At 40.7% G+C, this 22,882-nt stretch overlaps 2 protein-coding genes across 10 annotated transcripts in view; one reads left to right on the forward strand and one right to left on the reverse strand.

The window, feature by feature from the left end:
- The window catches only part of NDUFAF2 (NADH:ubiquinone oxidoreductase complex assembly factor 2), a 49,600-nt gene extending 48,587 nt beyond the window's left edge, over positions 1-1,013 (reverse strand). Inside the window, exon 1 of the mRNA XM_083404444.1 lies at positions 736-1,013. Within this exon, the coding sequence (XP_083260570.1) occupies positions 736-862 (127 nt within the window). The 5' untranslated portion in view covers positions 863-1,013. The remainder of the gene's footprint in view (positions 1-735) is intronic.
- A 99-nt stretch (positions 1,014-1,112) lies between these two features.
- ERCC8 (ERCC excision repair 8, CSA ubiquitin ligase complex subunit) overlaps positions 1,113-22,882 on the forward strand; it is a 35,355-nt gene continuing 13,585 nt past the window's right edge. For 4 of the 9 annotated variants that reach the window (XR_014503084.1, XM_083404227.1, XM_083404230.1 and 1 more), the window contains exons 1-9: positions 1,113-1,322; positions 5,272-5,367; positions 8,249-8,350; positions 11,341-11,464; positions 12,568-12,649; positions 14,559-14,627; positions 16,550-16,616; positions 20,800-20,903; positions 22,139-22,263. Coding sequence is in view for 8 of the 9 variants with exons in the window: in XM_083404227.1 (XP_083260353.1) it covers positions 1,246-1,322; positions 5,272-5,367; positions 8,249-8,350; positions 11,341-11,464; positions 12,568-12,649; positions 14,559-14,627; positions 16,550-16,616; positions 20,800-20,903; positions 22,139-22,263 (846 nt within the window). In the remaining variant the exon portion in view is untranslated. Of the gene's footprint in view, positions 1,323-5,269; positions 5,368-6,572; positions 6,941-8,248; positions 8,351-11,340; positions 11,465-12,075; positions 12,119-12,174; positions 12,296-12,567; positions 12,650-14,558; positions 14,628-16,549; positions 16,617-20,799; positions 20,904-22,138; positions 22,264-22,882 lie in introns of those variants that run through there. The other 5 variants (XM_083404228.1, XM_083404231.1, XM_083404232.1 and 2 more) reach the window with 5 other exon arrangements.

Below are 22,882 nucleotides of genomic sequence, written 5' to 3' on the forward strand. Positions count from 1 at the left end.
CAGAGTCTCACTGGCGATGCCTGCCTTGGAGATCTGGTACAGAATCAGACAGCTGAATGTAAAACTACCTTTTTAATTCCACAATATTCCAACCAAGTATCGCTCTGGGGCACTGTGGGAAATAATAAGAATTAATAATAATTAATTTCCCCAGCCACTGTGGGCGGCTCCCAACAAAATATTAAATATTAATTTATAAAACGACAGTTCAACCCAGCTGCCTACATCACTGCCAGCAAGCCCAGAGATCCCTAAAAATTTGCAAAGGATCCTGAAGTATGTAATAAGTTAGCTCTCAAGGGTCTTCAGAGCCTTAATAGTAACAACAATAATAAATTTATTCTTTGTGCCCTGCCCATCTGGGTCGCCCCACCCACTCTGGGCAGCTTCCATCATATACAGATTAATAATTCTACACACCATTCCTTGGGAGAAAGCCCAACTGAGCTGGCTTTTGAGGAGAGGATTCTGCCCACGATCACGCCCACTAAATGGAAGCAAAAGGCAGGAGTAGGGAACCTGTGGCCCTTCAGACGACGCCGGGCTCTCAACTCCCGCCAGGCTCCAGGGAGGGTGTGAGCGACCGAGAGGGCGGCCGTTATTCCAGCTCGGCCAGAGGGAACTTTGGATACGCAAAAACCTTCGGGCTGGTTTCTGAGGAGAGCGCGCGGCTCGTAAACATAACCCGGGTTTGACCTTCCGACCGACTCGCCCCGCCTCCTTCCCTCCCCTCACCTGCCCAGGTTTCGTGCTTCGGGACACGGTAGTACTTGTTGCCCTGGGGGTCTGCGCCGACATACTCTTTCGCTGGCCCCAAAACCCGGAGCCTCAGCGAGCGCAAGAGCCGCCAGACGCCGCTCATGCCTGTGGAAGAATAAGGCGCATGCGCGGTTTTCTCGAGTTCTGTTCCCCACACTGACAGGATTCAAACACGTGACGGTCGAGAGCCTCGAACCGTCGAGAAACCGTTTGAATGTCACGTCCGCTTCCCGCCGTTGACGCAGCTCAAGCTAAGCCCGATGCTGACTAGTGGTGTGGAGTGCGTGCGCGCCGACCCGGCGCTGGCCCGCCTCCAAAACTCTGCGCATGGGCGCTGTGTTGTTTCCGTTCAGCACTGGCGACGGGAGATGGCGTCTTAAACAACAAGCCCCAGCATTGGCTGAGGGGCTCTCACTCGGAGCCAATGAGCGCTAGATCGCTCCCCCAACATGGCGGTGCCGTGGCTGCGGCTTATCACATTTCGTCATGTTGGGCTTTATTTCTGCCCGCCAAGCAGGCTTGGAAGACCCGCTGAGGCTTCGCCGGGCTGAGTCTACCAGGAGGTAAAGCAAGTCTTAGGGCAGGCCGGAGCTGTGCTCTGGCCTCGCCTGGCAGCTCCTTCTGGCTGAGTGGTTCTTATGGCACCGAGAGCTGCAGAGAGTCTTGGGGTGCATTGGTGGCTAAGACATTTATGGCGGCAAAAGCTTTCGTGGACTGTGGTCCGTGTCATCAGATACATGAGATGTTATCCTGAGTTATTTTATACACACACACACACATACATACATGCGCGTGGTTTACAGGGAAAGGGGTTGTAAACGGTGATGTAGAAGGAAAATGAAGTGCAGAAAAGTACAGGCAGGGCTAATTACAATGTTTGAACCCTAGTAATTCATAAAGCAATTCCTGATGTCACAAACATCTGGGGAATCATGGTAATGTGTCACTTAGTTGGCCAGATCTCATTCAGGAGCTGTGTGGTATTGTGATTTGTGCCTGGGTTTGCATCCCAGCAGAGCAAGACTCTCTCTGGACAAGTCCTTTCACAGGTGTTCAGAGTATGTGCATACATAGAAAAGGGAGCAGTGGTGCAGTTGGGTGAACTCTGGATTAAAGGTGAGCCCTCTCTTTAGATGGTAATGTGTATTGCTTCACTTACTTCAAAGTGCTCTAAAGCAGCTCTTCTGTATTTGAGGAACCACCTGTTTCTTTTGTGAAGTGGGACCCTGGCCCTGAGTCCTACCCTTGCACCACTGCAGGGGATCACATTACACTGACTGGCTTTCTGTGACAGCCCCTCAAATGTGGAATTCCCTCCCCAAAGAGGTGCATGTGGCACATTCAGTGTATATCTTCTGACATATGCTGAAGACCCACCACTTCATACTGGTCTTTGACACCTGAGATACATATTTTTAGGACTCACCCTGTTCTTCTGATTGTAAATTGTTTAACTGTAGATGGAGGGGGGCGAGTTGCAATGTAGCTTATGTACACCTGGCTCTGAGCTGGAAAGGGTTGACAGGGGCACAGAGACTTGGAGCTTCCACCAAGAAATGCTTAGAGCAAAATTAAAAGGAGAACTGTTCAGAGGTTTTCTGAGCAGAATCATTGGTTACAGCAAACTACATTCCAAATAGATTGTATACCTCTGTAGCTAACACTACTCCTTATGATGTAAAACCCAAGTTAGGGCATTTGCGTGTGTTTGGATGTAAATGTTTTGTGCATGTTCAAGCTGATACACGCAGGAAACTCTCTTCAGGGGAGTTAGAGTGTTAATTTCTTGGTTATGATTCTCAAACAAAAGGGTATAGATGAATCTCTTAAAAGCAAAAGTGTAATAGTCAATATGTCATTTTTCATGAGCAAGCACAAGGTAGACAAAAGTGTGTCTTCCTTCAAGTCAGAGATTATCAAAGTGAGACACAGAGACAAATTGAAAATTCAAAACAGGTTACGAGACAAAGAGCAACGAGACAAAGAGCAATGAGTGAAGAAACTTTCCAGGATGGAGAAACTGATGTTAAGGTAGAACCTGAATCACAAAATTCCTATCTTAGGGTGTTCCGAAACATTATGTTCAGTGCTCACTGGATTCTCTGGAACATCCAGTACTGAGACATCTGGTTCTGCAACATCCGGTTCTGGAACTGTTAGTTCCGGAACATTCGGATCTCGGCCCATAACCTTGTTGATGCGTGTATGGATTGGGTTGTATTCTTATTGGGTTGTATTCTTATTCAGGCTTGCAGCAGAGTTTCTTTTTACATAAAATCTTTATTATTTACAAAAATTTACACTGGTTCAAATAAAACAACATAATTCATTCTCCTCTAGCCATCCAGCTCTGAGACTCAATTGTTGACTCATTTACACTTCTGTGCATTTACACACTGACTGAGCTTTATTGAGCATGACCTTTAAAAAGGTACCTGTTGCTGGGGAGATTTTTCTGTTGCCTAGCAACAGGGTGGATTTGATTTAAATCAAATGATTTAAATCACTAGTCAGAAAGATTTGATTTAAATCATTTTTTTTTACAGAAAGACTCATTCTTGCTGGTATAATCTTAATATTTACAACCCGATGAAAGTTTCATTTTTGGAATTTGAAATTTTCGGAGTAGTTTTTACAATTATATCAAAAATTACTGATTTGGTTATTCTATTACAAATACATAAACAGATAATTATGAAATTATTATTTATATTTGGACAACTTTTCTGCTCTACTTAATTGGAAGGAGAAAAATAATCATTTCCTTAATAACAGTTTAAAAAATTTATTTAACTAAAACAATAACATTATAGCATAGGTATCCATGTTTGTTAACTGATGTGGTTAAATGATTTTTTTAAAAAACAGACTGAGTTTTAGCACACATGAAAAACCTAAAACAAACCCTTATTTCCTGATGAATAGCCTTTGGACTATAATGTAACTTAAATAGAAAACTATCTTTAGAAAGATTTTTCCTCCAAAAGCATTTTATTTTAAAAATCCAATTTAAATTAAAAAAAAATCCAATTTAAATTAAAAAAATCTCTCTTTTTTTGTTTTTTAAATCTTTTTTTTAAATCCACCCTGCCTAGCAACCTGTTCAAGACCAATTCTCAAGTTCTTTCTAGAATATTCTAACAAGTAGGTTTTCTAACTTTTTAAACTATGTTATCAGTAGTCAGGGAGGTATAGGGAAACTTTGGCCCATCAGAAGCAGGGCCAACAGCCAGGGATGATGGGAGTTGTAGTTAAGCAACATTTGGAGAGCCAAAGGTTTGCCATACCTGTTTTAAAGCATCTGAACTCCATTCATTTCTGGGTCCGTAATACAATGCATACTTTAAACTATAACAACAAGTACTGCATGTCATTCTAGTAACCAGAATGTTGTCAAATTAGTGACGTATTTTGCTGTCTAATCCTATAATTGTACATTCAGAAGTGTGTCCCATAGTTAATATGGCTTGCTTTTCGATACACTTGAATAAGATTGCAATGACACTTCATTCAGTTTTGAATGTACAGTGGTGCCTCGCAAGACGAAAAGAATCCGTTCCGGGAGTCTTTTCGTCTTGCGGTTTTTTCGTCTTGCGAGGCAAGCCCATTGACGGAGTAGCGCTATTAGCGCTATTGGCTAAAAAAGGGCTAAAAACGGCTTTTTTAGGGGGGGATTAGCGGTTTTGCTGCTAAAATGCTTTTAGCAGCTTAGCGATTCAGAATAAGGGGTTTTGGAGCAAAAAAAAAATTCAATTTTTTTTCGTCATTTTTCGTCTTGCGAAGCAAGCCCATAGGGAAATTCGTCCTGCGAAGCGCCTCTGCAGACGGAAAACCCTTTCGTCTTGCGGGTTTTCCGTCTTGCGAGGCATTCGTCTTGCGGGGCACCACTGTACGGCAATTAAGACAACCTTAATGAACCCCAGATCAGGGATGATTACAGTTTTTTGGAACTTGAAATACTAGTTCACTGATGACAGAAGTTTCATTTGTTACTCAAATCATTTTGTCCACTAGATGTCCTAAATTTATTATTAGTGTCTAATTAGGGTATTATTATTAGTGTCTACCATGCAGTTTAAGTTTCAGAGGCCACAACCTGATACACAATCTGATTCACACTTATTGGGAGTAAATCCTACTGAACCCACTGGGACCTACTTTCAAGTAAATATGCATAGGATTCAGATATGTCACTCTCTTTCAAGTGAGTGCAAATTGGATATCTATAATATATACAACTGAAGATTTGTTGTTTTATGGACTTTCTTTCTAGCATTATATGCCTGTTGATACATTTATCATTTTTATTGTTTGATGTAAATATAAATGTATCCTAAACATACTCCACCAACATGCAGAAGATCTGTTTTCTGAAACTGATTTGTGAGTCCACTTACGCAGTGAATGGTGAATTTGATGGATCAGCTTGAAGTGCCTGATACAATTTTTGAATAGGTTGAGGTTGTGTCATATATTACATTTCTTAATGACTTTGTTGTTGTTCTTGTTAAGGGTGCTGAGCCTGGAGTTAAACAAGGATAAAGATATAGAAAGAATCCATGGAAGTGGTATTAACACCTTGGATATTGAACCTGTGGAAAATCGATAGTATGTACATGATATTGCTATATGTTTTATTGTGGAATGTATTGTATAAAACATATTTTAAAATATATTCAATAAAATAATTGAAAATTTCCCATTGATAATTTTTTCCAAAGAAAAAAAATCAATTTCTGAAAATGTTTTGTTTAATAAAATTGGTAACATAATGAATAGATACAATACTAGTCAAAATGGGCAGATTCAAACTTAAAAGTAACATTCCCTTCCCACTAAGTACAGTGGTACCTCGGGTTAAGTACTTAATTTGTTCCTGAGGTCCATTCTTAACCTGAAACTGTTCTTAACCTGAAGCACCACTTTAGCTAATGGGGCCTCCTGCTGTTCTCATCCTGAAGCAAAGTTCTTTACCCAAGGTACTATTTCTGGGTTAGCGGAGTCTGTAACCTGAAGAGTATGTAACCTGAAGCTTATGTAACCCGAGGTACCACTGTACTATCCTAGCCCAATTCATACCATAAGAGCTACATGATAGGGTAACCACTGGGCATTAACATAAAAAGTGTTCAACATACTTTTAAGCCCCCGGGAAGCAGAAAACCTCAGAACCAGTCCAGAAAGGAATACCATCTCCAATGATCCTTCCCCACACAAACACCATACTCCCCAGGGTCTGGGCTGAAGATTCCTTCAGATATCCTGGGCCTAGGAGGGCCTGCTCACTCATCTCCCCAATTCCCAGTGCCTTTACTAGGCTAGTAGGCTGCTGCACTGTGCTCCTCCATGGGCCCTGAAGACCTATAGAAATCTGTATAGATCCAAAATATGCAAATCCTTCCAGCTGTTGGTTTTATTGTATGTGCGCATTCTAGTTCTGGTGCTACTAATGAATCGCATCAGGTGTTTTGTTGTTTGGCTGGAGTATGATTGTGAACTAGTAACCTGACACACATAGCTACCTTTCTGTTCAGTTCAGGTTTGACAGATTCTTTCAGGCAACAAAATTATGTTCTGGCTCATCAAAAATTAGTATAGTTCTGGTTTTGGGTCACGTTCTCTTTGCTACTCTGTGCACACCATGGCATGCCTACTCCACATGTCCCAATGGCAAGGGCAGGAACAGCCTTACTACTGCCAGTCCCCACACATCTTTACAGACTCAACATTGAATCCTGTTCTGGTGCTAACAAGCACATCACACAAAGGGAAAGGTTGATTGCCCATTCAACAGCAGCCTCATAGTTCCTTAGGTAAGATACCTTAACACTACAAGAGACCCTCTTGAGACCCAAGATTTGACAACCACCCAGGGTGGTGGTTGTGCAGAAAGACTGTTCTGCCAAGCAGCTAAGAAGAATCCAGGACATCCAACCAGAGGAGCCAATTGCACATGCCAGCAACAGCACTTTCCAGTGGCTTATTGCACAGTATGGTAGGAGATTAGAAAACAGGCAGCAGGAATTCAAGCTGCAAAAGAGAGAGAACTCCCAGGACTTGAACCCATGCTGCAAACACCATGGGTAGATCCCTACCCACACAACCACAGCAATCAGGAATCAAACACCATGGAATGTTTGTCTTTCCCAAGACCTAAGCCAAGGAGGAGGAGCCCTAATTGGTAAGGGAACAGCTCATTATTTCCATCCAGGAGAACCTAGAGCCTCATCCCGCTTTGCATCCCCAGGGATAGCTCAGTTAGTAGCACATGAGACTCTTAATCAGGGATTCAAGCCCTAGGTTGAGCAAAAGATTCCTGCAATGCAGGGGGTTGGACTAGATGACCCTTGTGCTCCCTTCCAAGTGTACAGTTCTATGGGGCAACCCAGTCAGATGGGCAGGGTACAAATGATGGTGATGATTCCACCCCCCATCCCCAGTCAGCTATCAAATACCAAGCTAAGTTCAGGGTGATGGTTGTGTATAAAGCCCTATACATCTTTGGACCAGGACACATAAACCATCTCACTCTTTATGTACTCATTCAATCACTGCAGGTAGGGAACTCCTGTAGATGCCGTCTTATCAGCAGGTCTGTCCCTTGCAATGTAGGAAGTGGGCCTTTAGTGTGGTGGCACCTACTCTTTGGAATTCCCTCCCTTGAATGTTAGACAGGCACCGTCTCTGTCATCTTTTTAGGGCCTATTGGAAGCCGCCACCTTTCAGCAAGCTTTTTGAGATCTTTTCTCGGTCTACCACTTGATGTAACACGCGCCCCACTCACCACGGGCATGTGATCCCTGGCAAATGACTCCTGAAGTAGTGGAAACCTCAGGAGGACAAAAGTGGCCACTCTTGTCTTAAAACATGTATTAGTAGCCCAATAAAATTACTTTCTAAAGAAAGCTTTTGAACTACAATGGCTAATTACTATTTTTTTGACGAAATAGTTCTTTGCGCCCCTCCAGACTAATGTGCTATCCTCTTTCCTCTCCTGCACAACTGGGAGAAGGAGTTTGGAAGCTTCTGATTTATCACAGCATGGTGACTTTAATAACTATCATTTGAAGTTGGCTTCTTTGAAACAAACTGTAGTTAATGTTAACAACTGTTGGTTTGTCCACTCAACATGACAAGACTGAGTTTCAAAAAGTGTGTAAGCAATAGCTTCTGAATTCTTTCTGGATGCACATGAAAAGAAGCACATAAGCCTGGAGGTTGCTGTGGCTTGTTCCTGCTTGAATTCTTACCTAAATATGTTTTACTATTGATAATTTTATAGGTCACATGGATGACATGGCTGTTTAAAAAGTTTTGAGTCATACACATCAAATTGGATTCCACTTGATTTACTACAGCTGAGAAATTTCCAGGAAAATGTTCAGATTCACAACACAGCCTTAATTTTGGACTTACCTTTTGGGAGTTTGACACACACAGCCCCCCGAGTCTAATGTGTCTAAGTTAGTTGTAATTTGTTTTCTTACAGCATGCTTTCTGGTGGCACTGATGGTGTTATTGTATTGTATGATCTTGAAAACCTTAGTCAAAAACCATGCTATACCTGCAAAGCTGTTTGTTCTGTGGGAAGGTATGTACTCTTTACAAATGGAATCCTTATAAATATACCTTTTATTGGCATTATACTGTATGTTTACAATGTACTGCTAGCTAGTGTTGTCTGAATGGTAAATAATAATAATAATAATAATAATACCCCAGCCACTCTGGGCAGCTTCCAAAAAAAATATTAAAATACTGTGATACATCAAACATTAAAAGCTTCCCTAAACAGGGCTGCCTTCAGATGTCTTCTAAAAGTCTGGTAGTTGTTGTTCTCTTTGACATCTGGTGGGAGGGCATTCCACAGGGAGGGTGCCACTACCGAGAAGGCCCTCTGCCTGGTTCTCTGTAACTTGGCTTCTCGCAGTGAGGGAACCGCCAGAAGGCCCTCGGTGCTGGACCTCAGTGTCTGGGTTCTTCCTCCTTCTTTCTACTCAGAAGGCAGAAATTACTACCACTCCTCCTTCCCACAACACTTATTTTACTTACATAATCACAGCTTTACGCAAATCGCCAATAAATAAATAATAGGGACAGATCTCATGGGACACTTTGTGCTACCTTCCCAGAGCACGGTAGGCAAGGCAGGCGGCTTAAAAAGCCCGCTAAGTGCAAGCTTTGGAGAGGAAGGGATAGTCATGCAGGATCATTCCAGGGGTTGTTTTGGTTTCATGTGATTTTGCATATATGTCCCGATAGCCAGGAACATAACCCACGCATAAGATGAGATCTACCTGTATGTCTGTTATTACCATAAAGGGAAACAAAAGAAGAAATAAAGTCTGGAGTAGGTGAAATTTGCATTGTTATGCCTTTAATCCAATAACAGTATCATTAGATGGTGTAATAAAATATTGAGACATTGATTTTATTGTGGCCAGGTTGTTGGGTGGAGAACCTTGGTATATATTGCAGCTTTGTACTGGATGCTTATTAGCTCCTGGACCTTGTTCAGGGTCATGTTGACAACTTATAAAGTCCTGAACAACCTGACGCCAGGTTATCTGAAAGACGCCTGTCCCTGTATAGACCTGTAAGATCACTTAGATCTGGGGAAACTTTACTTGCAGCACTCTAACATATAGAATACCGCAGAACTGTGGCTCCAAAATGGGCATTTACTGCCATTGTTCCTGCCCTGTAGAAGGCCATTCCCTCTACCATATATGAAACATGATCCATCACTTGCTTCAGACATCTGATAAACACAAATCTTTTCACCAAGGTTTTCTTGAACTCTGTTATTGGAGCCTATTATTATTATTGATTTCCTGTTTTTATCTGTTCTGCTGTCTTGTATGCTGTGTCTCTGTGTATATTACACCATTTTATTGTTTTTCAATGCTTGTATTATAACACTAGTATCTCTTTATATACTTCCTTCATGCTGTTGCTTCCAAGAAGATCCTCTTCCATTCCTGAAAATTTTGGGAAAACATTTTACCACAAATTAAGCTGGAATCCTGTACCCACTTACCTGGGATTAATCTCCACTGAACTCAAATGGACTTATTTCTGGGTAGACATGCATAGTTTTATAAGTTGTGGCAGCCATCCTTACTTTTCTTTTACCAAGTAGGCCTCTGGGAACAACACCATGCCATGATGTAGCATTCTTTCTTTTGGTCCATACTGAGTGAGGAACATGACTGCCAATTGCAGTGGCAGCAAAGCTTTTTCTAGCAGTTAAAGAGAGATGGCGTGGAACCCTCTGCTTCCTCATATGTAGCATGGCAACACACTCCCACAAAAGACAGGTGACCCCACGAAATTGTCCATGTGTGTCTGTATACTTGGCCTAATCTCTGAGTAGAAGTAGACTGCTTGGCTGGGAAGGTTGTTACCTGAGCTGTGCTAGACCTTCTCCCCTGTTTGAATCATTAAAGGAACTTTAGTGCTGTCAGTGTCCCAGCCACTACCTGCAGAGATCTGCTTCTTTTTTAAATAATAATTTTTATTAGTTTTCAGTTACAGTCCAATATTAGTTTCATTATAACAGTACCTTATTTATAATACAATTATTAATACCAATAGTTCAAATACTGAATTACGGTATATAATTTAGATGAAGTTCCCCCACACACCCCCCGGCGTGCTAGATTTGATGGTTTTCTTTATTTCTGCATTTCAAAATCTTATTGATTTCAATTACATTCTGGCCATAATAATAATCCCTCATACAACAACTGCAATATTGATAGCTTCTATTTGTCTTAACATATTAAATGATTTCTAAAACTACAAGTGAGGAACTCAAACTATATCCTTGTTCCTCCTGTGTAGGGCAATTATTCTGTCTGTGGTGTTTCTTCCTCGCCTTGTAAGATGTTATGTCTTTCTTCCCCCCGGTTGTTGCTGTTACCCATCATGCCTTGGGCAGAGCTGATATCCCATTGTTGTTCCAGAAATTTCTCCATTGCTCCCCCCACTGCCGTGCTTCATTGTTTTGCAACTTTAACAACAGCTGCAAAAGTCACTCTGTCCCAGTAAATATTACCTGTTGCCTCCATTTTTCCTGTCAGCCTTGGAAGAAGAGCGGTCTGTCAAACTGCAGATGACTCAGTAAAGAACCTTGGCAGTTAACAGACTCCTTTCATCCTTCCTTCCAACTGAAGATATATGAGCAATTATACTTCCAATTAAATTAAATTCCAAGTCCTCTTAGCATTATTCAGTTCACTTCATAAATAATAAAGTCAGTTTCCATCGTAAACCTTTTGCAAAATAGATCTTCTCTCCCTTTTTCCTTTTTTTGCACATGCAGTTCCCTTTGATATTATATTCCATATTTATAATCCAATTTCTTCCATCCCCACTTGTACAAATATAATTTGAACTAACATTCAGAGGAGGGTTGCCACATCATAAATGTAAAGAAGAAAACTTTAAATGAAGAAACCATAGACTCCCCACCCCGGTCTTTCAGAGTTTTGCTTCTTAAGCCACAAAGGCTTAAGCACATAGTTAGGGCAAACACCTGCCGGTTGTAACCTTTGTCCTTCTGTTATTGCATTGTAGAAGTCATCCTAATGTTCATAAATTCAGTGTAGAAACAGTTCAGTGGTACCCTCATGATACTGGCATGTTTACGTCAAGTTCATTTGATAAAACCCTGAAAATATGGGACACAAACACATTACAAGTAAGTCATATCTTTAATTGTTGGGTTAAATCATGGGAAGTATTTAGTGTTTTGAAAGCGGAAATGTGTTTGGGTTTCATGGGAAGCTTAAATTCTAGAATACATTATAAAAACAGTAATTACAAGTGTTTACTCAACTTCTGCAAGGCTGCCTATATATTATTTGCAGCAGGATCAAGTCTTATGGTACCAGGATTTGATCCAGAATCTGTGTCTGGCAAGCAGGGACCCATAGTTGGGGAAACTAAGCATGCAAATCTAGCTGGTAAGATCACCTTTAGAGTAAGTAAGTCAGTTGACTCACTAATAGAGGCAGACAGTAGACAAACTAAACAATTTAAACAAAGGAAGTCTATAGCATAATCAAATGTTTTTGCAGTTTGGGCAAACAGCTCCATATTATGTGATTTTCATGATGTATTCTTCCTAATCTGCATTTCTGCCGCCATGCTAATAACATTTGCATAATGAAACTGAGTTAGATTTGGATTACAGTAATACAAGCCACCTACCTGTCACTACATGATGTCACAATGACATCAGGTGACACATTTTTTACATAGCACTGTGCACAGGGTGTTTCAAGCCCCAGCAATAAGGTGATTATTAATGCTCGCAAAGTGCTGTGTGTAGGCTTTCCACAGAGCTTTCAATGTGCCTACAAACCTCTTTTCAACCCAGTTTCATCTTTACCTGCCTTGGATAATATTCAAATGATAGTTTTCTTTGTTGTTCGTTTTACTGCTGTTCTCTTTATTCATGGCAGGTGGTGAATGTATTAATACAAGCCACTCTCACTGAAAAATTTCTCTGCTGTTTCTTGATACCCCAGTACGTACTACTATGTTGTTGTTTTTTACATTGTCATAGTTAGCAGGTTTAAACTAATCATTTTGGCAGAAATATCAATTTTGGTTAGGGTCTCATCTTGCAAATGTAAGTGTGTGCCTGGGTACAGTTTGAAGGCATTCGCAGGATGGGGTTTTGATGCCATATTTCACAATATATTTCATAAAATCATAAGATTTTAAAATCTTATTTTTATGTTAAGATTTGGATCAGGACATTCAAATTAAATAAACATATTGTCTTTCAATTGACAGCCAGCAGATGTGTTTCATTTTGCGGAAACAGTGTACAGTCATCATATGTCTCCAGTTGCTACCAAGCATTGCTTAATCGCAGGTTTGTATTCACATAAAAGGTCAGCTGTGAGCCTAGAAGCAAATGCTTTTGGCTTACAGTTAATTTCAGTTTCTTCTTAACAAGAGATAGTTGTGAATTTGTTGGCCCCTAGATGTTTGTGCTTCCAGATAATTTTAGGGTTAACTTAGGGACGCGGGTGGTGCTGTGGGTTAAACCATAGAGCCTAGGACTTGCCGATCAGAAGGTTGGCGGTTCAAATCCCCGCAATGGGGTGAGCTCCCGTTGCTCGGTCCCTGCTCCTGCCAATCTAGCAGTTCGAAAGCACATCAAAGTGTAAGTAAATAAATAGGTACCGCTCCGGCAGAAAGGTAAACGGTGTTTCCGCGCACTGCTCTGGTTCACCAGAAGCGGCTTAGTCGTGCTGGCCACATGACCCGGAAGCTGTATGCCGGCTCCCTCAGCCAATAAAGTGAGATGAGCGCCGCAACCCCAGAGTCAGCCACGACTTGACCTAATGATCAGGGGTCCCTTTACCTTTATCTAGATGTTTGTGCTTCCAGTTAATTTTAGGAAACAGGTTTAGATGAATATGAAAAATGGTTTGGGTGGAGGTTTTGGGGTTGGGTTTTTTTTTTCCAATTGGCGCATCTCTTGCTACTAAAAATATCCCTAAGCAATTTGTGACCAAAGTAATAAAAAACAAATGATAAAAATCACCTACACATTATTAAAGAGACATTGTGAAATATCCTCTAATATGCATTGAATCTTATCTAATAAAAAGCACCAGCCAGATGACAAATCACTTTGGTGTTTTTCAGTAAGGATTAACCTGGATTAGTGAGAACATTTTAACCTTGCTTTTTAAAATTACCTTTTTGGGGCAGGGTAGGTAAAAGGCTATGACTGCAATCCTATAATCACTATTTAAAGCTGTGGGGCTTACCTCTGAATAATTTACAAAGAATTGTGCTGCAATCTTTTATTTGCCTACTATTTTGCAGCCATTGAAATCTGCAGCTCCTACATTCAGGCTAAAATACACATACTAGGATAAAAGTTTCAGTAGGTGCAGCAGGACTTTTTCTGAGTAAGCATGCAGACTGATTGCATTGTTAGAATATTTTTGTTGTTGCCATGATGCCTATATATTGTGAATTACTTTGTAAATGAAAATCTGAATCATGTTTGAAGTGGCAGATGCCAAGCAGCCAATGGTGTGAAGGCAGAGTGGGGACAGAGCATGCTTGTTCTTCCTGGGCTCTCTCCTTGGCCAATTCTCTAGCTCTTTCAGCATCTTCTTTAAGGCTCTTCATAAATCAAACACATTTACCAAAACAGAGTAATTTCCTTAATAAGACAGAATATTTTATCTAGAGTTGTGCTGTTAATTAAATGTATGTATTTGTATTCATTGTTTAAAAAAAATACAGTGTACCTTCTAAATATGCATTAATTGGTCTTTTATTAATTGATCAGTATTTCAGATACTGCCTTGTTAGAATACTGAGACAATATTCAAGATAAGAGATGGCTCAAATTACTGTGGTACAAGTTAGCATTTAGACTTAAGAGCCATAAATACTTTTAACAGTGTCCAGTTTGTAATTTGCACACAGTGGACTTCTGTTTGTACTTCCAAATGCTTCATTTATGAAACATTCCTTTGTGTCAATTTATAAAGAATAAAAGAATATCTGTTCACCCTGTTCTGTTTATTTTAATGTTATGGTAAATAAGCTGAATGAAGGTGCAGAATACAGTTACTAGAAAAAAAAAACATTGGAGGAATTTGTAACTTTTGTAATACATTTATTCAAAGCCCCCCAAAGATATATAAAATACAATACAACTAGCACTTTCTCTGTGTGCTTTTTTATAGCTGCAATTTTAAGTTGCAGAATGTGTTTCTCTTTTCCTTAATGTATTTTGTCTTTTTTTCTTACAGTTGGTACCAAAAGCCCCAAAGTACAGCTTTGTGACTTGAAGTCTGGATCATGTTCTCACATTCTGCAGGGTATGTCTTAGTCTGAAACATAAATTCTAGACAATAACTACTTTGAGTAAACTACACAGCATAAAGAACTGCTCTAAACAATATATTATTTGTAAGTAATATGACAGACATGTTATGTTCCAGTTGTGAAACAACACAGCAAGAATAGCAATATATTCCACATAGCATAGAAGTAAAAATATTGATTTGTCATTATGAAAACACTGGGCAATTTAGTTCAGTTTAGATTCCTTGAATTTCACATCATTAAAATATAAAGTGGCAAGTGTTCCTAGCAAACTGAGGAAACCACTTACCCAAAATCAGCTAGACAATTGCCTAGGTTATTCTTGTTTGCATGTATTGGAGTGCAGCCGATAAGCCTAATGCACATAGGCCATGAAATAAAACTTTGTATTCCAGAAAATGAATGTTTGGGATAGCTTTAAGAAGGATGTAGTAGGAGGTTCCATAAGTAATCATGTCTGTACCCTGGGCAGCCTCTCAGTTTCCTGCCCTCTGCTCTTCCTCCCTGCCCCTTATGCCATATACTACTTTTAATGGTGCTGGAGTTCCCATTTCTTGCTGCTCAGAATGACAATTGATATAAAAAACATATGGTGTTTTGCTGGCTACAGCTGACTAGTACATAGTAGCTGGCAAGAATATATGTGCCATGCCTAACCTACACATGCAACAGAATTAGAATTCCTAAGAGGAACAATGAACTGTATTACTTCAGGAAGCAATTAGGGAATACTAGTGTGAATGCTCCCCCAAGTGACAACAGAACAAAACCTTCCCTTCTACCTCAAAGCTAGCATAACAATCTGTTCTCTGTTGTGCTTGTTTTCTATTGACAGTGCAGGAGAGTATTCAAAGATCTTACAGTCTATAGTGGTACTGCACATTTTACTACCATCTCATTACCACCTCTTTTTGCCGCATCTGTAGGCCAGACCATATTACCTCCCTCCTGCATCAGCAATATTTAGTTTCCAATTTATTTTTATGAAAGAAGCTGCAGGGAGTTCCACTTTGCTTAGTCTGCTCTCCACACTACGTCTTGCTATGCTTGCTATGCTCTTGGGATCGTGTAACTCTCTGATTTACCAAAATAATATTTAATGTTGAGTCCCTCCTCAGAAGGAGGCCATTGATGTAGAAAAATTAATTTGTATAGTCTAAGGTACTAAACTAGCCTAAGCTGTAGATTTACTTGTATGAATGTTGCTCTAGGATTCCATAGATTGTGTTTTGTAGCTTCATAAGCAAAATAATTACTGGAGGGACTGCATGTCTCTTCTTTTAAAGATAGCTTGCTGTTGAATTTACAGAACAGTGTACTCAAGTGGGGGACAATGAAAGAAGGATGTTGACCATTACTGAATTGAAGTCTCTGTTTAGAAAGCGATCCCATAACATGCTCTGCAAAAAAATAAAGAAACTAAATCAATTCAAGTAGTTGGTAGATTACAATCAATCTTTCTCTGAATTAATTCAGAGAGAGTTATTTACTTTGAAATAACTCATTTATACATTGAAGAATTGGTTTCTTACCATAGCAAACAAACCAAAGCAAAACAAAACAAAACAAAACAGGGCTAAGCATTTATCCTTCCAAATGGCAGGAGGGGCCTTAATTCAGCCCTCCCCCCCCCCCCCCCGGTGTGCATATGGCACACCATGGCAATTCAGAGAATGGGAGGCTGCTCTTGTATCCCTATCTAGCCCACGTCTTCACTTCCTATGCTGGAGGATATGGAAGGCATGTCTTCCATTTCTTCCATCCTGGTACAGTGCCTCCTTTACAACAGTGGTGAAGAGATAAGGTTCTGTTCAGTCAGATGCTTTGGTAATTCCAAAGAATTGTGCCATAGCTGTTTGTATATGAGTAGTCTCTTGTATACCACTAAGGATTCTTATGGCTTCTTATTTTTTAGGTCACAAACAAGAAATACTAGCAGTATCTTGGTCACCACGTTATGAATATATTTTAGCAACTGCAAGGTAAAAGAAAGAACCAACAAAAAAGTAGTGACAATTAGAATGAAAATTAACCCATTTTAAAAAAAACAGTTCTGTGTTTGTTTCATAGTCTAGTCTCTTGCTCTTAACTTGAAATATAGGGAGTTCCCCTTAACTAGTGTTTTGTATGTATTTCACTGAAATTTAAAACTAAGGGTTATTTGAATGGAGTGTGCAGTATTTGTATAGCTGTGAGATAAAGGCCTCATTTCCCTAATCTACAAAACATTAAACTCTCAAATGCTTTCATCTCTAACAACCTTAAAAGCATGGTGGGAAAAAGATCTGGGTGAGCCATTAGATGATACTATATGGAACAGTATCTGGGTAAAAGCTTCCTTCTGACCTGTCTCAGTAAGAATCTGGGACAGAATCTGTGAAATGCACTCAAAATTGTATGCTGAATATCCATTATTATTGAGTAATATGACCAAAAACGTATCAGTGATGTGTTGGAGAAATTGTAATGTTCCTGGTTCATTTATTCGCATGTCCCCAATTCTTTTTGTTTTGGAAGAAAGTGGAGATGAACTTCTGTGGTCAAGTTCTCCCAGTCCAGGAGCAGTTGTAGGTGTGGTACCAGTTGCAGTTGGGCCTGCAGTGACAAAGCTGGATGCAGAAGCATTCCTAGACTGCAAACCAGCTCTGTTACAGGGAGTGCAACCCCATCCAGAGTTGACCAATTTCTCAGACATGGGAACTACTTACCCACAGTGTCTCCATCTTGCTAGGATTCAAGCTCAGCTTTTACCTCATCCATCTTACCACTGCCCAGACAGATGTTATGGAGAAAGAAAGCTGAGCATCATCAGCATACTAATGTCAGCTTGTCCCAGAACTCCAAATGACCACTGTCAGCAGCTTCATATGGCTATTAAATAGTCTTGGAGCTAAGATAGTGCCCTGCGGTACTCCGTTTTGTAACTGCCAGGCAGAGTGAAAGGCATTCCACAAGTGCTACTCTCTGGACTTGGTCTTGGCAGTAGGACTGGAACTACCGTAACACAGTGTCAGTTCCCATTCCCAGGAGCTGGTCCAGGAGGGTACCATGGTCCATAGTATCAAAAGCCTAAAAAAGATCGAGAAGCAGGAACAAACGCTCTGCAAAAGTCATCAGGGCATCCAAGGGCAACTCAGTCCCATGGGCAGGTCGGAACCTAGATCGGAATGGAATTAATTGTCATCCAAGGATGCTTGCAGCTGCCCCACCAAAACACTCTCCACCACCTTTCCCCAAAAGGAGGTGTTTGTGACTGGTTAATAGTTGTGCCAGTCCAAGGAATGGCCACCGAGCTCACATAACTCCAGTCCTGAAAGACCTACATTGGCTCCCAGTACATTTACGAGCACAATTCAAAGTGTTGGTGCTGACCTTTAAAGCCCTAAATGGCCTCGGCCCTGTATACCTGAAGGAGCGTCTCCACCCACATTGTTCAGCCCGGATTATGAGGTCCAGCTCGGAGGGCCTTCTGGTGGGTCCCTCGCTTTGAGAGGTGAGGTTGCAGGGAAGCAGGCAGAGGGCCTTCTCAGTAGTAGCGCCTGCCCTGTGGAACGCCCTCCCATCAGGAAACAACTATCTGACTTTTAGAAGACATCTGAAGGCAGCCCTGTTTAGGGAAGTTTTTAATGTCTGATATTTTATTGTATTCTTAATATTTTGTTGAGAGCCACTGAGAGTGGCTGGGGAAACCCTGCCAGATGGGCAGGTTATAAATAATAAATTATTATTATTATTATTATTATTATTATTAGTTCAGATCCAGTTTCTTTATAAGCAGCTGCACCACCGCCTCTTTCGAGGCAGGTGGGAACCATCTCTTCACACGGACTTCCGGCCAAGATGGCATCAAGAAAGATCATTCTGGACTGAGCTCCACAGTCTGTTTTAATTGTTTAATTGGGGTTTTTTTCTTTTTTCTTTTTATGTGCTAATGCTGTTGCCGGCTCAGCAGCTATCTGATTTGTTGAGGGCAAGGACCTTTTCAGTGTTGTTTTATTCTCCAAGGAGCCAAGAATCATAAATCAGTTTCACAGGGAGTTCAACAGCCGTCTTTGTGGCATTCCTGGGGTTTATCTATACAGGTTTAAAACTTTATTCTAAGGATTTTTTAAAAAAAGCCTTTCAAACTTTTCAATGTTTTACCACCTCTTAACATAACTGCTTATCTTTGCCTGCCAACAAGGGGGGGGGGGAATACAAGCTTGTTTGATTGACTGTTAGCTTGCTTGGGAAAAGGGGGAAAGCAGGCTTGAGGAGAGGCTGGCAGATAGTGCTATTGCTCAAATAAAACATTTCATAATGGTAGTTATCTGAACTCAGTCACTTCACGTGCAAGTGGAAAAGCCTACACAAATCACCAACAGAGACTAATTACAGACTTTATACCTGAACAGAAGTAAACCAGCCACAATTTAATCTCAACCCAGACTCTGACCTAGTTATTTTGGACAAGTGATGTTCTGATGACCAGGAGGAGGAGGAGGTCAGTTCTCAGTTTTCACTTGTGATGGCAGCTGCAGCGGAGGACTCACAGAATGCTTAGCTAAATGAAAAGCTAGCTTGTTTGTTTGACTAGGCATTGATTTATTTGTAATAATAATAATAATAATAGATGTTGGCATCCGTCTATCTTGGGAGACAACGGAGGAGTGCGCCTTTTGGGGGTAAAGTCAATAATAATGTATTTAACACGTTTATACCCCACTTTTACTCCAAACAGCTCAATGTGGCTGAAAACAAGGATAGAATTATTAAATCGGGGAAGGGTGAGCTTTGCAGAGTCAGGGTCCACATTCCCTGAGGGTAAAATAGTTGGGAGACACATACTAGAGGCAGGTACAGTCAAAACCAAAAGTGGGTGGAGACATCCCTTCCCTCTTCCTTCGTCTCTCTCACACAGAGACTCTGTCTCTCTGTCTCTTCTGCTAGCCAGTTTGCATTCTTCTTTGAGCGCCAAGGTCTATGCTATTTCTCCTGCCTCTTCAGCTTTTTCTACCAGCTCTTCTGTTTCTTGTCATGGTGATGTCATTTTTTTGGATCTCCCCCAGCCAGTTTCCCTCTGTGCCCTGTGACTTACCTTTGTGCCATCTCAATGGGAAACAGAAGAGCCAGCCAAAGACAGCTGTCAAGCTCAGCTGTCAAGTTGTGATGCCCAACAATAAGGGATGCCAGGTGGAATACTGAGTAGACACTATACCTGGCACACTCTGGCTCTTCCTCTGAGCCGCATCCTTAAAAACACTCCAGCATCTACCCAGACCACAGAGAACACTAGGAATGGAGTAGCAGCCTTTTTTGGCAAGGGGAGGTTTTCTGCAGTGTGGAGAAATTGGTGGCAACGGGGCCAAATTCAGCAGGATATAAAGGGGAGTCCCAAGGGCTTTATATGGACCCAAGGCTGCAGATAGCCCATATGTGCCATAAATAACATGTTTAACATGTACATCAACAGAAAGAATGTGGTAATGCTTAGAAACAATCAAAAAGCATGTTAAGTTAACCATCTGGTGCCATCCCTGAAGGTTTTTTAGGTGCCAGGTGGAAAAAAAACTATTTAGGCATTTTAGTGGCAAGTAATAGAATTTGTTTATTATTGTTGATATGTTTTACTTGTTTTATGAAGGTTTTGTGAATATTCATTTCTGGGTTTTGATAACAATTGTCTCATTTTTATGGCTACCATTTAAAATTTTGTAAGCTGCCTTGAGGTCTAAGGTCCAGTGTTGAAGTAAATATATATATTTAATAACGTACTCTTAGAAGTAGCAATTGTTAAATTTGTACTTTCCAAAGCAAGATTATTTTTTTAACTACACTGCATTTGTTTTTTCCATTCAGAATGAATATAATTCATTGACAGAATAGGCCAATAATGAAATACAGAGGAATTTGTAGAAATAAGCCGTTCCTTTGTTTACCTTTTTCTAAAGCGCATGAAGTAGTCAAAAACTTTTCACTTGGAAAACGGTAACTTGCTGTATTAAAAATAACAGGATAGGGAAGACCAGATATTGTGTACATATTAACAAGAACTTGCACATAACCATACTAATGTTAACAGAAAATTTCTAATCCAACCTTGCCTTTATGACAGAGTGAGGTAGGGTTGGATAGAAACCATGAATCTTGTCCATAAATCAATACAAGGTGTTGTTCTTCTTTTAGTGCTGACAGTAGAGTGAAATTGTGGGATGTAAGGAGAGCATCTGCTTGTCTGATTACTCTTGATCAACATAATGGTGAAAAGTCAAAAGCATCTTCTGAAGCAGGTAATCAGTATACATATGCAGTACACACAGGTCTCACTTTCCAAACACAATGCCCAGGAAATCGTTTGTTAGATTATTTCCATTACAATATTTCATGTGGGAACTTTATTCCCCAATGACATTTTTATCTAAAAAAATCTATTTTACAATAAAATAGCAGCTACAAAAATACAAATCAAATAGGTAGAATATGGAGTCCTCTCTTAAAAGTAATTCTTAGCCCTTACCACACACAGAGGACCATAGCTCCCCCCAGCTCTCACCTGGGATCTTTCCTTTCTCCTCCCAGCCTCTCACTTTAGGAGACCAACATTTCCCTGCCTCCCACCAAGGGTCCTCAAGGTGTTCAAGGTGTCTCAGAACGATTTTCAGATTGTAGATTTTCCTCAGCTGATGTAGGGATCTCTTGTTACGGTTTTTCTTGTCCCAGAAGTATTTTTAAGAGAGGCTGTTGATTGTGTGATATTTGGGCAGAATAGCTTGCCAGTTCATTCTAACTCCCGTCCAAGCTTCCAGACACAGACAGCAGGAAAATGGCCTCAAGCCAAGTGTTTGAGGTAAACTTCCAGATCACCCTTAACTCCAGAGTGATGAATAGTCGGACTATCTGTTTATTATCAGTTACCACATAATTATCTTCTGTCAACAGGAGCTAGCAGACAGATAGCCACACCACCATTCATTTCCCCAGTAGTCCATATGAGAATATTTCTAATCCATGATTTGTCCAGTCTCTCCCCGCCCCATTCCCTCCATGGTTTCTTCTTGAAATGGCTGCAGCCAACCAGCAGAAGAGAGACAAAGGGAAAACTGATTTGTCTGATCTCTCTTGCTCCCTGATTTGTCCGATCTCCATCCCCCCTCCCCCCCGCATGGTTTCTACCCATGAATAGCACAAACAAGGAAGTGGGCAAACTCTGGCTATTCAAATATATGAATCAACCATTCACTTAGCGATATTTGGGCATAATTCTTTATGTTCAGATAAGTGAATTTGCAGATGACGTGTGTTCTGATAGCAGGACCCGCATTTACGTGTATATCAAGTTCTTAAACATTTCAACACTTAAGCATTTGGTTTCACCCTTGGCGACAAGCATTGTCACGTGATAGAATACATTGTTGCACCATTTCCCTTCCAAACACTGCAATTACAAATATTTTGCTGTGATGAGTTACACATTTTGCTGTATCAAACTCTGTAGTACCCGGTGTTGCTCATATTTTCTTAACAGAAAATACTGCCCATAATGGAAGAGTTAATGGCTTGTGCTTCACAAATGATGGACTTCACCTTCTGACATTTGGTACAGATGACCGCATGAGACTCTGGAACAGTTCCAGTGGAGAGAACACATTAGTAAGTTGAGGAAGTTGTTGGGGTTGGGGGGGGGGCAACTTAGACTGCGTATGGTTTTGTTTTCATTATAACCTATGACTAAACAAGTTGGTCCTGATATTGAGGAATGTAATGTATGTGACTCCCCTATTATGCCTGTTCAACTCACTCACGACCATTTATACACCATAAATGGGCCACAAAAAGGCACAAAAACTGCATGAACTGTGCAAAAAGAGTGGGGGGAACAGCTAGCAATTCTAGGAGCTTTTTCAACTACATCCTATGAGTCGTTGCACCAACCTTTGGGACCTATGGAGAGTTGGAGTTTGAGAAAGGAGGTTTGGTGGAAGTGATTCTAGAGGAGTTTGGGGGATTCAAGTCAGCCTGGTAAATGCTTTTGGTTTGTAAAAGGGTTTTTCGAGGGTTTCCAGAGGTTTAGAGGATGCTTATAGGCTTTTTAGATGGCGTCCCCCACTATACGCAATTTCACATATACACACAGTACCCAGGAAACATAATCTTGTTCACTTGCACGCTGTGCAACCCATGTTATGAGACTTTTTCAGGTCACTTGGAAATATTTATCTTGCAGCTTGATCTCTGGAATGATGCTGTAATCTCCACTGCCACAGACTTG

This window comes from Podarcis tiliguerta (genome assembly GCF_965153285.1).
Source record: "Podarcis tiliguerta genome assembly, chromosome: 11".
NCBI classification, from domain to species: domain Eukaryota; kingdom Metazoa; phylum Chordata; class Lepidosauria; order Squamata; family Lacertidae; genus Podarcis; species Podarcis tiliguerta.